Source organism: Neomonachus schauinslandi, chromosome 4, assembly GCF_002201575.2.
Source record: "Neomonachus schauinslandi chromosome 4, ASM220157v2, whole genome shotgun sequence".
In the NCBI taxonomy this organism is placed as follows: Eukaryota; Metazoa; Chordata; class Mammalia; order Carnivora; family Phocidae; genus Neomonachus; species Neomonachus schauinslandi.
Window position 1 is genome coordinate 83196076 of NC_058406.1, and position 16722 is coordinate 83212797.

The 16722-nt window shown below is 39.5% G+C and overlaps 1 protein-coding gene across 1 annotated transcript in view; it reads right to left on the reverse strand.

Annotated features, from left to right (window-relative positions):
* Positions 1-16472, reverse strand: part of DBT (dihydrolipoamide branched chain transacylase E2) — a 47941-nt gene extending 31469 nt beyond the window's left edge. The window contains exons 1-3 of the mRNA XM_021690026.1: positions 16422-16472; positions 10773-10896; positions 7093-7168 (exon numbers count right to left, since the gene is read on the reverse strand). Of these exons, the coding sequence (XP_021545701.1) occupies positions 7093-7168; positions 10773-10896; positions 16422-16472 (251 nt within the window). The remainder of the gene's footprint in view (positions 1-7092; positions 7169-10772; positions 10897-16421) is intronic.
* Positions 16473-16722: the final 250 nt, after the last annotated feature.

Genomic DNA, 16722 nt, shown 5'->3' on the forward strand with positions numbered 1-16722 from the left:
ATCCTACATACCCCAGAAATCAATCTTAAGACTAGCAGAACAAACTGTACAACTAACGGTAGAGAAGAGGCCACATCAATGAAGGTAGGATGTGCAGAGACATGGTTTGAGAAAGAAACAGATCAGCCACTGCAGTTGGGAGGTAGCTGTGGTGGCAGAGAAGGGTGAGAGACAGACTAGCACACAGGGGAGTACATGGGGAAAACTAATTCCCACAATAATTGGCTTGGAAAGTGAGAGGGGCTGGATTTCGGGAGTTCTTGCAACCAGCAGGGCTTAAAGCCTGGAGTTGTAAAGGTGAGTGGGCTTGGCTCAGATAGAGCCTGAAGGCACTGATTGGGGCCACTGTTGGAGAGAAGGCAGGGCAAACAGCCTGCAGACATATAGCATGGCAACAGTGACCTCAAGAATATTCTGGGTCACAAGGTGGGGAGGTTATTTGTTCATCCTAGAGGACATTCCAGAGAGGCAGCATTCAGAGAGCCCCTCCAGGAACAAAGGAATTGGAAGGTGTGATTTCCCTCCCCCACCCCTCAGCAAAAGCACAGGACTATCTATGGGAGGCAGTGCAGTGCCAACACTCACTACTTAGCATGCTTACACCAAGTCCCACCACCTCCTCCACCCCATGCTCCAGTGGAACCACCCTTCCTGGTCACACTCGCCTCAGTCCCAGCATGGTGGGTCCCTCTCCCCAAAAAGTCTGGCTCAAAACCCTGCCAACACCGTATCTCTCAATCTGGGAGTTTTGCAGAGCCTTGGTTCTGATAGCGATGGCAACAGGTCTCATTTCACAAGTAGACCAGAGCACACCTAGTTAAAATGCACCATAGGCCAGGGACCAAATACTGCCCACAGCAGGCAAAGACAGCCTCTGCAGACAATGCGCCTAAAGGATGAAGTGGCTGGGATAAAACAACAGAGCATATGCAACACACACTGGAGACACTCCCAGAAGCTCCAGGCCCTGGAGAACAGGGGACACTACACGGCAGGGCACTAGAGGACCTCTTCTTCATAAGGCCATTACCCTCAAGAACAGGGGACGTAGCTGACTTTTCTAACACAAAGAAACAGACACAGAGACTTAAACAAAATGAGAAGACAGAGACATTTGACCCAAATGAAAGAACAGGAAAAGGCCATGGCTGGAGATCTAAGCGAAAGAGATATAAGTAACATGCCTGATGGCATATTTCAAGCAATAATCATAAAAATATATTCATTGGACTTGAGAAAAGACTGGAAGACATCAGTAAGACCCTTAACACAGAGATAAAAAAGAACAATCAGAGATGAAGAGTACAATAAGCAAGATCAGAAACACACTTGATGCAATGAACAGCAGTTTAGAAGAAGCAGTAGAACAAATTAATGACCTAGAAAACACAGTAATGGAATGTAATCAAGTTGAACAAAAGAAGAAAAAAAATTGTGCAAAAATGAAAAGAGACTTAAGGAACTCAGTGACTCCATCAAATGTAATAACATTTATATTATAGGAGTCCCGAAAGAGAGAGAAAAGGGGACAGAAAATTTATTTGAAGAAATAATAGCTAGAAATTTCTCTAATCTGGGGAAGGAAACAGATATCCAGATCCAGGAGGCACAGAGAACCCCCACCAAAACTGACAAAAGCAGATCCACACCAAGACATATTGTAATTAAATTGGCAAAATGTAGTGTTAAGAAATTTTAAAAGCAGAAAGACAAAAGAAGACAGTAACATACAAGGGAAACCACATAAGGCTATCAGGGGATTTTTCAGCAGAAACTTTCTAAGCCAGGAGACTGGCATGATATATTCAAAGTGCTGAATGGAAAAAATCTGCAGCCAACAATTTGCTAGTGATAAAGTTTATCATTCAGAATAGAAGGAGAGATAAGGAATTTCCCAGACAAACAAGAACTAAAGGAGTTCATGACCACTAAACCAACCTTGCAAGAAATACTAAGAGACTCTGAGTGGAAAGGAAGACCAAGAGTGACAATATGACAGTAGGAAACACAAAAGCAGTAAAAATGAATATTTCTGTAAAAAATCAGTCAATGAACTCACAAATAAAAGGATGTAAAATATGACAATATATACCTAAAATGGAGGAAGGAGAGAAGAATGTGTTCAAACTTAAACGACCATCAACTTAATTTACACTGCTATATGCAGAAGATGTTATACACAAACCTAATGGTAACAACAAATCAAAAACCACTAATAAGTATGCAAAGAATAAAGAGAAAGAAATCCAAATATATCTCTAAAGAAAACCAGTAAACCATGAAAGAGAGAAAGACAGAGAAAATCTTCAGAAACAACCACAAAACAAGTAATAAAATGGCGAAAAGTACATATCTAGCAATAATTACTTGGAATGTAAATGGATCAAACATGCCAATCAAAAGACATAGGGTGACAGAATGGATTAAAAAAAAAACCAAGACCCATCTATACGCTGCATACAAGAGACTCATTTTAGACCTAAAGACACCTGCAGATTGAAAGTGGGGATGGAGAGGGGCGCCTGGGTGGCTCAGTTGTTAAGTGTCTGTTTTCGGGCTCAGGTCATGATCCCAGGGTCCTGGGATCGAGCCCCACATTGGGCTCCCTGCTCAGCGGGAAGCCTGCTTCTCCCTCTCCCACTCCCCCTTGCTTGTGTTCTTACTCTCGCTATCTCTCTCTCGTCAAATAAATAAATAAAATCTTTAAAAAAAAAAAAAAGTGGGGATGGAGAAACATCTATCATGCAAATGGATGCCAAAAGAAAGCCAGAGTATGGGGCACCTGGGTGGCTCAGGTGGCTGAGGGTCCAATTCTTGATTTTGGCTTGGGTCATGAGCTCAGGGTTCTGAGATCCAGCCCTGCAGAGGCTCCAGGCTCAGCGTGGAGTCTGCTTGAGATTCTTTCTCCCACCCTGCTTGTGCTCTCTCTCTCTAAAATAAGTAAATAAATAAATGAATAAATAAAATCTTAAAAAAAGGGAAAGAAAAAAATAGAAAGCTGGAGTAGCAATACTTACATTGGACAAGATAGACTTTAAAACAAAGGCTGTAACAAGAGACAAATAAGGACATTATATAATAAGAAAGGGGACAATCCAACAAAAAGATATAATTGTAAATATTTATGCACCCAACATGGGAGGACCCAAATACATAAAACAGTTAATAACAAAAATAAAGGAACTAATTGATAATAATACAATAATAGTAGAGCACTTTAGCACCCCACCTACATCAATGGACAGATGATCTGAACAGAAAATCAACAAGGAAACAATGAATTTGAATGACACTCTGGACCAGATGGATTTAACAGATATATTCAGAACATTCCAGCCTAAAACAGGAGAATACACCTTCTTTTCAGGCACATATGGAACATTCTCCAGAATAGATCACATATTAAGCCACAAAACAATCCTTGACAAATTCAAGAAGACTGAAGTCATACAATGCATCTTTTCTGATCACAGAGCTATTAAACTAGAAGTCAACCACAAGAAAAAATTTGGAAAGATCACAAATATAATGAGGTTAAATAACATGCTAATAAGCAATGAATGGGTCAAACAGGAAATAAAAGAAGAAATTTAAAAAGTATATAGAAACAAATGAAAATGAAAACACAAGGTCCAAAACCTTTGGGATGTAGCAAAAAAAGTCCTAAGAGGGAAGTTTATAGCAATATAGGCCTACCTCAAGAAGCAGAAAAAAATCTCAAATAAACTCTTACACCCAAAGGAGCTAGAAAAAAGAACAAAAAACAAAACCTAAAACCAGCAGGAAGGAAATAAAAAAGATTAGGGCAGAAATAAATGATATAGAAATTAAAAAAAACAATAGAACAGATCAATGAAACCAGGACCTGGTTCTTTGGAAAAAAATCCATAAAATTGATAAACCTCAAGCCAGACTTATCAAGAAAAAAAGAGAAAAGACTCAAATAGATAAAATTACAAATGAAAGAGGAGAAATAACCACCCCCACCACAAAAATACAAACAATTATAAGAGAATATTATAAAAAACTATCTGTCAACAAATTGGACAACCTGGAAGTAATGGATAAATTCCTAGACTGAATCAGGAAGAAATAGAAAAACTGAATAGACAGACAACCAGCAAAGAATTGAATCAGTAGCAAAAAAACTCCAAACAAACAGAAGTCTTATTGATACATCACATCAATAAGAGGATAAGAACCATCTGATCATTTCAATAGACACAGACAAAGGCATTTTACAAAGTACAATATCTATTCATGATAAAAATTCTCAACAAAGTAGGTTTAGAGGGAACATAACTCAACATAATAAAGGCCATATATGAAAAACCCACAGCTAACATCATCCCAATTGGGGAAAAACTGAGAGCCTTTCCCCTAGGGTCAGGAACAAGATATGGATGTCCACTCTCTTCACTTTTATTCAACATAATACTGGAAGTCCTAGCCACAGCAATCAGACAACAATAACAAAAATAAAAGGCATCCAAATTGGTAAAGAAAAAGTAAAACTTTCACTTTTTGCAGATGAGATGATACGAATATATAGAAAACCCAAAGACTCCATCAAAAAACTACTAGAACTGCTAAATGAATTCAGTAAAGTTGCAGGATATAAAATTAATGTACAGAAATCTGTTGCATTTCCACATACCACTACAGAAGCAGCACAAAGAGAAATTAAGAGAACAATCCCATTGGGGTGCCTGGGTGGCTCAGTCTTTAAGCGTCTCCCTTCGGCTCGGGTCATGATCCCAGGGTCCTGCGATTGAGCCTCGCATTGGGCTCCCTGCTCCACGGGAAGCCTGCTTCTCCCTCTCCCACTCCCCCTGCTTGTGTTCCCTCTCTCGCTGTGTCTCCCTCCGTCAAATGAATAAATAAAATCTTAAAACAAACAAACAAAAAAACCCAAAAAAACAAAAACCATATGTGTCTAGAGAATTAATAAGAGGTAGAAATTAAGGAATGTTAAAAAAAATCTGAAATCTACAAAGACTAGTCTTTGTCTTAGAAAGAAGGTATCAAAAGCATAAATGTACATAATACTTTGCAGATTTAAAAGGCATTTTCTATATATTACATTATTTGATCCTTTCAATAACCCTTGTGAGATGGCAGAGTAAGTTCTGTTTCCCCCATTTTACACATTAAGAATCAATGCTCAGGGCGCCTGGGTGGCTCAGTTGGTTAAGCGACAACCTTCAGCTCAGGTCATGATCCTGGAGTCCCGGGATCGAGTCCTGCATTGGGCTCCCTGCTCGGCAGGGAGTCTGCTTCTCCCTCTGACCCTCCCCCCTCTCATGTGCTCTCTCTCTCTCTCACTCTCTCTCAAATAAATAAATTTTTAAAAAATCTTTAAAAAAAAGGGCGCCTGGGTGGCTCAGTTGGTTAAGCGACTGCCTTCGGCTCAGGTCATGATCCTGGAGTCCCTGGATCGAGTCCCGCATCAGGCTCCCCGCTCGGCAGGGAGTCTGCTTCTCCCTCCGACCCTCCCCCCTTTCATGCTCTCTCTTTCTCAGTCTCTCTCTCTCAAATAAATAAATAAAATCTTAAAAAAAAAAAAAAAAATCTTTAAAAAAAAAAAAAAAAAATCAATGCTCAGTAGAGACCACATGAGTCCCAGGCAAGATGGTTAGTAAGTTTCAGAGTCAAGCTCTTCTGATTTGACATCCACTGCTTTCCTTAATCCCACAATGCCACTAGAGACACAACCGTAAGGCACAATTATGTTCTTATTCTTTTCTAACTTACAAAGTAATAATAGTGAGAACTACAGAGAAAGAAAGTACAGGTGGCTCAATCAGATTCTTTTTTTTTTTTTTTAAGATTTTATTTATTTATTTGACAGAGACATAGCGAGAGAGGGAACACAAGCAGGGGGAGTGGGAGAGGGAGAACTAGGCTTCCCGCCGAGCAGGGAGCCAGATAAGGGGCTCGATCCCAGGACTCTGGGATCATGACCTGAGCCGAAGGCAGACGCTTAACAACTGAGCCACCCAGGCGCCCCTCAATCAGATTCTTAAAAGGATCTTCAGCAGTATAAAACTATGGTGAGAGAGCCTCTATTTATTCATCTTAACTGCTACTTCTATTTTTTTTTTTTTTTTTTTTTACAGATTTTATTTATTTATTTGACAGAGAGAGACACAGCGAGAAAGGGAACACAAGCAGGGGGAGCGGGAGAGGGTAGAAACAGGCTTCCCACAGAGCAGGGAGCCCAATTTGGGGCTCGATCCCAGGACCGTGGGATCATGACCTGAGCTGAAGGCAGACACTTAATGACTGAGCCACCCAGGCGCCCCTTCACTGCTACTTGTAGACACCTTTAAAAATTAGTTCACTACCCAGAGGTGTTTCTTTTTTTTCCAAAAAGTAAAAGAAGGAAAAGTAGAAGAATGATGAAGGCAGTAGGAGGCTGTTTCAAGGCTTTTTTTGAAAAACTTTGAACCTTTCCAAAAATTATGTTTTGATTGATACCTTTTGGTATTATATTTTAACCTATCCTAAAAATATATGTAAACAGAATGGTGAGTCAAATGTACTGGCATTCTTACTGAGGTCATTTTTAGTAAAGAGAGCTTAGACTCTATCATGATTTTAAAATAGTCTGGAAATAAATAGTTCATATACAAACGTCATTCAAGCACATGGTCATATCAGGTTAACATCTTTTACAGACTGATTTATCTTTTTTAGCTGAAGTGAGGGGTGGGCAGTGAAAAAAATTTTTTAAAAGAAAAGATAATCCTTAAGCGATTACATCAAATAAAATGTCATGATGTATGATGAATTGTATTAACAACATATTAGCAACACAAACTATTAAACTAAAACTTACTAAACTTATTGCTTTTAAAAAAAGCATTGTTACAGAAAGGAGTTTCTCAACTTAAATAATTCCTATTTATTTTTACACAAATTTTTTTTACATTGACTTAAAATCTTTTTCAGAATAACTTACCATTCTTTTTTTTTTTTTTAAGATTTTATTTTTAAGTAATCTCTACACCCAGCGTTGGGCTTGAACTTACAACCCCAGATCGAGATCACATACTCTACTGACTGAGCCAGCCAGGTGCCCCAACTTACCATTCTTTAATAGTTACTTCTCTAATCCCTTCTCCGATGTCTGAGAGTTTGAATTGAACAATCTGTCCCTGCAGAGCTTCAAAGACAAATGAGAAATGGTCTCATTAAATAAGTAATGTATTCCTAACAGATACTTTCACAGCTAAAATGAGAAAATATTCTCAAGCAGAGGCAGAAACTATTGCATTTTACAGACAAAAATGTATTTTATAATTTTTAAAAGCATAAGCGTCATTCATAACCATCAAAGATTTAAATAAATCTTAAATAAATCAGCATCACAGACCTACTGATAACTGCCACAGCACCTCCATTTTCCAACTTCCAAAATAATGCTCTTTTACAAGGGCATAGAAGGCCCAGCTAGCTGGATCTCCTTGTTTTCTGTTATTAAACTGTAATAACCATTAGTGTCCTGTTCTTAGATCTCTTTTGACTTCATGTAACTCTTCTCATTCTTAGTGGCTAACGATCAGGTAGGTCCGTATCTAGACAACTTGAAAAATTTTCATCTGTCCAAACCATGTTCTGCCAACTTATCATTAAGTTTTAGTCCCTCTCCTTCCTCTTACCATTGTTTATCCCTTTTTGAATTTCTACCCCACTCTTATAACAATTAGATGCAAGTGATACTTTATGGTAATTATTCCCAAGAATAAGTATTTCTGGTCAACAGAAAGTAGGTATGGATCCTCTCACTTTTCCAGGGTAACAAGTGGCTCTGAACCGATTCAAGAGTGCTCCTCTATCTTCAGACTGCTATTCATCAAAATTGCTTACAAAACACACAACAAGCCAATTCAGGTCATAAGATTTTCTTTAATAAATACAAGGAGAGAGGTTAATGGTTAAGAAATACAAATGCATTTTTGATATGGAGGTATTAGGCACCTCTTATTTCCTCTCTAGTAAGTTCGGTCCTCTCACAGCCTGCTGCTCATAGTACAAACTGGAACCTTTCTGAAAAAATAGTTTGGTATTAAGTATCAAAAGCCTTAAAAAAAAAAAAAAAGTTCGTATCTTTGACTCAATAAACAACTGTGCTTTTAAGACTTTTTTCCCCTGAGGAAATAATTAAGAGAGGTACACAAAGATTTGTGCTCAAGAATAGTTATCATAGCGTTAAAATGAAGACCTGGGATACCAATCTAAGTCATCGAAAAATGGCAAGTAAATATATTACGGCACCTCTATACAAAACAATATTATTCAAAGAACAGCATGTGCAAGAAGAACATGGAAATATAGTGCATAGCATGGTTAGGGAATAACACGCAATTCTATGGCTGAAGATAGTATACGTGGCAAAAAATCAGTCCAGATTTAAAAAGGCTTTCTTTGCTGTGCCACAGTGAGGTGTTTGGAACTTATCCTGCAGGTGATCATGAGCCAGTGGTAAGTAAATATGGTCATAATTTTTTTGCAGCTGCTCCCATAAGACGTAGAGTCTAATTTACCACTACTTAAATCTATGCTGGCAAATCACTTGCTTGGACAATAGAATATAGCAGAAGTAAAGTTGTACAAATTCTGGAGCCTAGACCTCAAAGGACCTCGCAGCTTCTACAATCTCCCTCTTGGAATACTAACTTGAGATCCCAGAGTAAGGAAGCTGCTATAGTCTATTAGAGGATGAAAGGCCATGTGGAGGAGAAATGAGACACCCCACCCAAAAACCAGCACCAACTGTCAGACATGTATGTGAGACCATCTTGCACCTTCCAGCCCAGATGATCCTCTAGCTGAATACAGTTATATTAGTGAGCTCAGGTGAAACCAGCAGAGGAACCACCTGGGTAACCCCCAGAATCCTGCGAAATAATAAATCATTGTTGCTTTAAGCCTAAAGTCATGGGCAGGGTTGTTATTCAACAATAATTAACCAATAGGGAATACCATCTGCAATTTCAGATCTGTAACTTTATATCTTTAATTTTAGAAAGAAATCTCCTTGGCAGGAATGTGGGTGGATAGGGTTGGGGAAGGGATGACAGAGAAAGCAGTTAGGAGGCTACTACAGGTACGAAACTGAAGTACAGAATTTAATATATTTATATATTTTCAAAGCTGTCTGAAAAAAAGACAGATTTAAGAACCACATAAAATGTCAAATTAATAAATCTCAGTAATCAATTTGATGTGAAACAGGAATCTGGAAGTCTCCGGTTTCTAGCTTAAGTATTCACTGAGTTAGGGAATATAGGAAGAGAATGTATCCCAAGCACCTAGAACAGTGCCTTGGCAGATAGCAGGTGATCAATAAATACTTGTGTTAAATGAATTTATTCTCACAACAATACAATGAGTTAGGCAGTATGATTACTCCCATTTTACAGGTGATGAAATAGAAAGGAATTAAGTAACTTGCTTAAAGTTACACTGCTAGTAATAGATAGACCAAGAACCCAAAGCTCAAGGTGTTTAGAGATTAGAGCAGGAAGGTGGGAGTTTCTGCTTGAATGGCCTCTATTTTCTCTGAGAAATAAAGAGAAAAGATCAACTTATAAAAATAAAAATGTTAAAAAAAAAAGGCAAAGGTAGGGTTTATGTATCTTAGGGTGTTGTGGAAGATGACCTATAAAAAGGCATGGAAAGACTGATCTCAGGGGTTGGATTTGCCTGGAATTCCCCCATTTTTCATTGCTAGCACAGACTAAGGCATCAAGTATCTGTCAAAAGCTTAATGGCTAGGGTTCTTTATGAGAGTTCTAAATAGAATATCAGAAAAAAAATCTTAGTGCCCTTGCCAAATCTAATACTTAAACCTCAAGTTCTTTACTGAGGGTAGAAAAAGAAGTGAGAAAGGTAATTAAATGGTAAAAGTCAGAAAACTTTCTATTTAGGAACACTTTGGGATGTTTCATCACACAATCTTAACACAACAGACTGAGGTAGGTGCTTCATGCAACCAGTAATACAGTGACAGTATAAGGATACAATCTGCTAAGTCAACAATTTACCTGACTATTGCACTTAGATGAGCCACATGATAAAGAGCAGATGGCCCAGACGAACCATGAGAGACGATGGACTGAAAAACAAACTGAGGGTTCTAGAGGGGAGGGGGGTGGGAGGATGGGTTAGCCTGGTGGTGGGTATTGAGGAGGGCACGTTCTGCATGGAGCACGGGGTGTTATGCACAAACAATGAATCATGGAACACTACATCTAAAACTAATGATGTAATGTATGGGGATTAACATAAGAATAAAAAAAAAAAAAAAAGAGCAGATGGCCCAAGACAACCCATTCCCAATATTATGAAGACACAAGCATTAATGTAAAGATATGAAAGGGATGGGGGGGGTCACAGAAAAAAGAAGATAAGAAAAGGATAGATTCAGGGAAAGCAAGGAGGGCTGGGCTAGAAAGAAAAGGTTAACTTTTTTTACTTTGATAAGTCTTCAATTACTTTTTTAAAAGTTCTGAGTACGAGGGGCGCCTGGGTGGCTCAGTTGTTGGGCCTCAGGTCATGATCCCAGGACCCTGGGATCGAGCCCCACATTGGGCTCCCTGCTCAGCCAGGAGCCTGCTTCTCCCTCTCCCACTCCCCCTGCTTGTGATCCCTCTCTTGCTGTGTCTCTCTCTGTCAAATAAATAAATAAAATCTTCAAAAAATAAAAAGTTCTGAGTACGATATAAAACATTATTTTATATAGGCTATTTTGAGATCATACTTACCAGCAGTTGTTTTCAGCAACTGATGTGGATGACTATACTTGAATGAAGGATAACCAAAGAAACACACATATTTTGGCTTCAAAACATGAACATTCATACATGTTTGAAAGTAGCGAACACAAATCTAAAGATGAGAAAACAAAAAAGTAAACGCTTTTGTGAATGTTCTTGATGGCTTATCTCTGTAAGTACATACTGAATTTCAAGTCTATTCTAAAAGTAAAACAGTCATTATCACAAAGAAACAATATGAAATTATCCAGGCCAAAATCTGAACTGGCCAAAATCTGGAATCAGTGAAAATCAAGTTTATTAAGATTGGTTATTTCTTTAGTATTTCTGTTCAAGAAATCAAAGGAACTTAAACCCTAGTACCCAGAGAACATTATTTTGTTCTTTTATTTAGTAAAACTACATCCTTGGAGTCAGATTTGTTTATATGTTTATGACCCTTGCCTAAAATTTCTTGTGAAAGTGAAGAAATTTTAATAATGTATTTTATACAAACACATCGGTTTGTAGGTGCAGTCAAGTCACTAAAGACTTCCTAAAACTATTAAACAATTCAAAACTGACTGTTAGCATCTAAAGACACTGAAAAACATGTGTAGTGCTATAGGGAAAGGTTTTCTTACTATTATTTCTTACTGTAATTTACAGATGACTCTTTAGGTATAACCATTTTGTATAACATCTTAGTTTAATGCAAGACAATATGTAATAGAAATAAGTAGACATGAATCTATTCAACTTGATATATTAGAACCTATGTGTCTGAAAAATAGACTATTTTATTTTGAAAGTTAATATTTCAACATTATTAATACCTGGTTAACTACATCACACTTTTAAACATAAAATTTCTTTTTTTTTTTTTTGAAGATTTTATTTATTTATTTGACAGAGAGAGACACAGCGAGAGAGGGAACATGAGCAGGGGGAGTGGGAGAGGGAGAAGCAGGCTTCCTGCTGAGCAGAGAGCCCGATGTGGGGCTTGATCCCAGGACCCTGGGATCATGACCTGAGCCGAAGGCAGATGCTTAACGACTGAGCCACCAAGGCGCCCCTAAACATAAAATTTCTAACCCCCTTACTGTATTTGAGAATAGTGGAATGTATTTGAAATTTTTTTATTAATGTAGGAGTTACTTTTAATTTAAAAAATTACTTTATTGTCATGTACTTTATCCTTTAGTGGTGATTAGCCTTTTATGTTATAATACGTATTATGTTATGTGTTATAGCCATATTATAATGAATTTTGTTCTTTTTCTGAGAGCAAATAATATAAAAACAAATATTTGGTTTACCAATAGGAACAATACATATAAATTATTACATGATATTTCACCTTAATTTCCAAGCTGTTACTGATTTCTGAAGGCAAAGAAAAACTAAAGATCCCCTTCCTAAAACATAAATAATCTTAAATCATGCATCTTAGTTTTATCTTAAGAGATAATCATAAAGCAACTAATCTTTACAATACCTATTGTATTCTTATTAACATTCAGGAAACATAAAACTTAACTAAAATTGATAGCTTAAAACTTAGTGGATAGGGGGGCACCTGAGTGGCTCAGTTGTTAAGCATCTGCCTTCGGCTCAGGTCATGATCCCAGGGTCCTGGGATCGAGCCCTGCATCGGGCTGCAGCCCCGCATTGGGCTTCAGCCGCTTATTGGGCTCCCTGCTCGGGGGAGGCCTGCTTCTCCCTCTCCCACTCCCCCTGCCTGTGTTCCCTCTCTCGCTGTGTCTCTGTCAAATAAATGGATAGAATCTTAAAAAAACAAAACAACTTAGCAGATAGTGAAAGAATTCTCTTTCCCAAACCCCCATTTTCTGTGTCCTTTCTTTCTCCTTCAACTCCCTCAACCCTGGATCTTAGTCAACAACAGAATCAAAGGCGTAAATCAACTTACACCTCATCAGACATTCATAAATTTTAATTTAGGGCAGTAAATGGAAGTTTTGAATTATATGGATTCACCTTGATTTAAAAAAAAAATCGTTTTTTAAAAAACCTTTGAAAGGGGGCGCCTGGGTAGCTCAGTCATTAGGTATCTGACTTCAGCCCAGGGTCCTGGGATTGGGCCCCACATCCGGCTCCCTGCTCAGCGGGAAGCCTGCTTCTTTCTCTCCCTCTCCCCCTGCTTGTGTTCCCTCTCTCGGCCGTCTCTGTCAAGTAAATAAATAAATAAAATCTTAAAAAAAAAAAACCTTTGTTGAAGGTCCTACCTTCAACAACGGCAACTTTTATTGAAGAACTACTCACCAGGCAAGGGAGGCAGGAACTATCAAACTTTATTGAGTTCCTACCTAAGAGCTGGGTACTTTAAAAGTCTCTTTTTTTATCTTCTTTTTATCTCTAGAAAAGGCACGTTAGCCCTCTTTGAAAAACTAATGAGTGCTTTGCCCAAGGTCACAAAACAAACAAATGGCAAAATTCAGCTCTGAAACCAAGTAAATTTGACTCTAAAGCTGAAGCTCTTTCTCTCACACCACATTGTTATACGTAGGAGAAATAATCCCCACTTTGAATTTATAACCTAGCTGAAACACTATCCCCCCCCCCCCCCCACCCCACACACTCATGCATGGGCATGTATGCTCTAGTTTTTTGTAATAAGTATAGGCAGTAGGTTTTAGATGAGTTTTAGTAGAGTTTTTTTGTGTTTTATTTTGTTTTTTCAGGTTGGCTTGATCTGGGAAGGCTTGCAGGAGGAAGAGTTGAGGTGGGCCTTGCATAGTATTAATAATTAAAGAGCAGAAATGCACTTTTAAGGCAGAAGGAACAGAATAAACAAAGGAACTGCTGCCGGAATTTGTCTCCTCAGGCAGTGAGTTGCTTGATTTGGCTTGATCAAATTTATAAAAGGGAGCATTGGAAGTGGCTCAAGGACCAAATTACTGATGACTGTAAATGTCAGGATAAGGAGTTTGAACTCCTACACTATAGATTATTGAAGAAAAAGGACTAAGAAATTAATACAGTTGCAGTTTATTGATTATTAACAGGAAAGCCAAGTAAGAGAGGAAAAAGTTAAGATACTATTATAGTATTTGAGGCATGAAATAACAGGCTCCTGAAGTGATTTACAGTGGAAAAGGAGAAAGCAACATAAGTACAACAGACAGTATGTGATAGAGATTAAATGGATTAAGAGAAGGCTAAAAAAACATTAGTGAAGCTGCTGAATGGAAAGATAAAAAAGCAACAGCAGGGAGAAGGAAAAAAAATAATTTGTCAAGCTAAAAAATACATTTTTTTCTAGAAACAGAATACAAAAAATAGGAGATGAAACAAAGTTCTAGCAGATTCAAATAAGGAAATAAATAATAATTAAAACAGGCAGTTGTTGAGCACTCCTAAAGACAGGGATTGTGCTGGGCTTGGGAATTCAAAGCTAAATAAGCTACAGAATATAGTCCCTAAATTCAAGTTGCTTACACTTCATTACAGGAAGACAGACAAAATTGAAAAGTTCAATGTTAATTCAATATGATAAGTTAATCAAGAGTCAATGCTTGATGCAATGGGGGAGTATAAAACACAACATAGTAAGGCCTTGTTAATAATTTACTATAAGTATTAAGACCTTGATGGGACGCCTGGGTGGCTCAGATGGTTAAGCATCTGCCTTCGGCTCAGGTCATGATCCCAGGGTCCTGGGATCGAGCCCCACATTGGGCTCTGTGCTCAGCAGGGAGCCTGCTTCTCCCTCTCCCTCTGCCTGCCTGTCTGCCTACTTGTGATCTCTCTCTCTCTCTCTGTCAAATAAATAAATAAAATCTTAAAAAAAAAAAAAAGACTTCTTGTTGTTTATAACTTTTTAACAGATGGAAAAAATAGACTTTTTACTGAGTTGTTCAACAAATGTTTATTGAGTATCTACACTATGCCAGGCACTTGGGATTAGAGAACAAAATAGATGAATTCCTCTCTCATGGAATGTACAGTCCATACCTACAAAGGAAGACAATGAAAGAGGTGATGATGACCATAGTGTTATAATGGGAGAAACAGAGTATTAAAAACAAACACAAAGGAGGGAACCAACCTACTTCAAGAAAGTAAACTTGAAGTAAGATCTAAGGGATGAGTAGGAGTAATCCAGGAGATGAGGTGTATTGCAGATGAGGCCATAGGGAAAGAAAGCAAGAGTCTTTAAAGCAGAGGAAATAGATGTGCAAAGGTCTGGAGTTGAGAGAGAGAGAGCAGTATGTTTAATTAATTGAAGCTCAATGTACTTCCAGTGTGGTTCAGTGTGGGGCAAGGGTGAGGGAAGTGTCAGAGTGGGGGCTGGGGTGAGTAGGTTTCAGCAAGAAATGAAGCCTGAGAGATTTGGAAAGGTCCAGATCATAAATTACCTCACAGTCTTTTAGATTTTGGACATTTTGCTTGCAGCAGTTTTAAGCAAGGAAATGGCATTCTCAAATGCATGTCTTACTTTATAAGATCACCCTGGTTACACTATGGAGAATGGGTTGGAGAGGCACCGATTGGAGGCAGAAAGTCCAATTAGGAAGGAACCAGGATAGCTGCAGTTGGGGGCAAGGTGGGGAATAATGACTAAATTTTGGAGATTTATAGGCTAGAATCAAAAGTGAAACAGGTCTGGGGTGCCTGGGTGGCTCAGTCGGTTAAGCATCTGCCTTCGGCTCAGGTCATGATCCCAGAGTCCTGGGATCAGATCCTGATTGGGCTCCCTGCTCAGTGGGGAGATTGCTTCTCCCTCTCCATCTGCCTGCCACTCCCCCTGCTTGTGCTCTCTCCCTATCTCTCTCTCTGTCAAATAAATAAATAAAATCCTTGTTTATGTCTTTCTCCCCTGCCTTCCACCACAATGTTGTAATTAATCTGAGACGGCAGGGGTCTCTCTTACTCACATTTGTTTCCCGAGTGCCTGGCACAGTACCTGGTACACAGGAGGCTCTTGACAGATTTTGTAAGATCAGGGGTCGACCACTGTAAGACGTTAGGGAAGAGGGATCCCAGAAGGAAAAAGGCTATGCAAATAGGACGAAACACTATGATTACTGGGATGTTAGGTGTCTGGTGCTAAATGGTTGTTCAAAGGGAGAAACTTCAAGGGAGATGGTGGTAGGTCGTAGCTCTGGTGATAAAAAGGTTGTAAAGATACGTGGCGCAGGTCCACAGAATGAAATCTGAATCTCTCTGCTCCTCGGAGGCACGGACCCGTGGTGTTATGCTTTGCTTTACCGGTCTCTTCCTCTAGACTGTAAGTTCTCCGAGGCAGGGGTCGTGTTGTCGGTGTTTGGCACACAGTGGGTGCTCAATAAATGCTGAATGAATATATATTTCCATATCCCCAGTGCCTATCACAATGCCCAGCACCTAGATGGTGCCCAATAAAAGGCTAACGGGTGAAAGGCTAAATGGGCTGGGTGTAGATAAAGCTGGAAAGAGACGGAGTCGCGACAGAAATGCGGCCAGGTAAGGAGGGAGTGGGTCTCCGGACCGGTCCGCTCGCCACCTTCTCTGCCCTTCGTTTAGCATACATCCTTCCACTTCTCCATCTCGCGTGCCCTGTCCGCCTGGCACTCGGACGACAAAGTAACACCCTCCCCGGGAATACTAGCGACAAATCACTCCTTCCCGACGTCAAATGAGCCCCAAACCGCTTACCAGCCGCCCAGCATTCTGGCTCCAGGACCTCAGCACACGCACTGCAGCCATCTTACCCGGAAATGACACATGCTCCGTGGTTGTTAGAGTTGTCTCGCGGGGGCGACCTATTGGGAGCCGGGAAACGCACCTCCCCCTGAGCGGCCAATGGCGAGGGAAGGAACGAGCCTCCCACCCCATAGCCAACCAGCGGGCGGGGCGGGGCCTGAGATAACTTTGCGCGTGGGGGGAGAGTCCCGGAGGAGGTAAAAGAGCACGCTGGAGGCGGGGCAATTGGGGAGGCACTCAAAGTTAGTTTCGG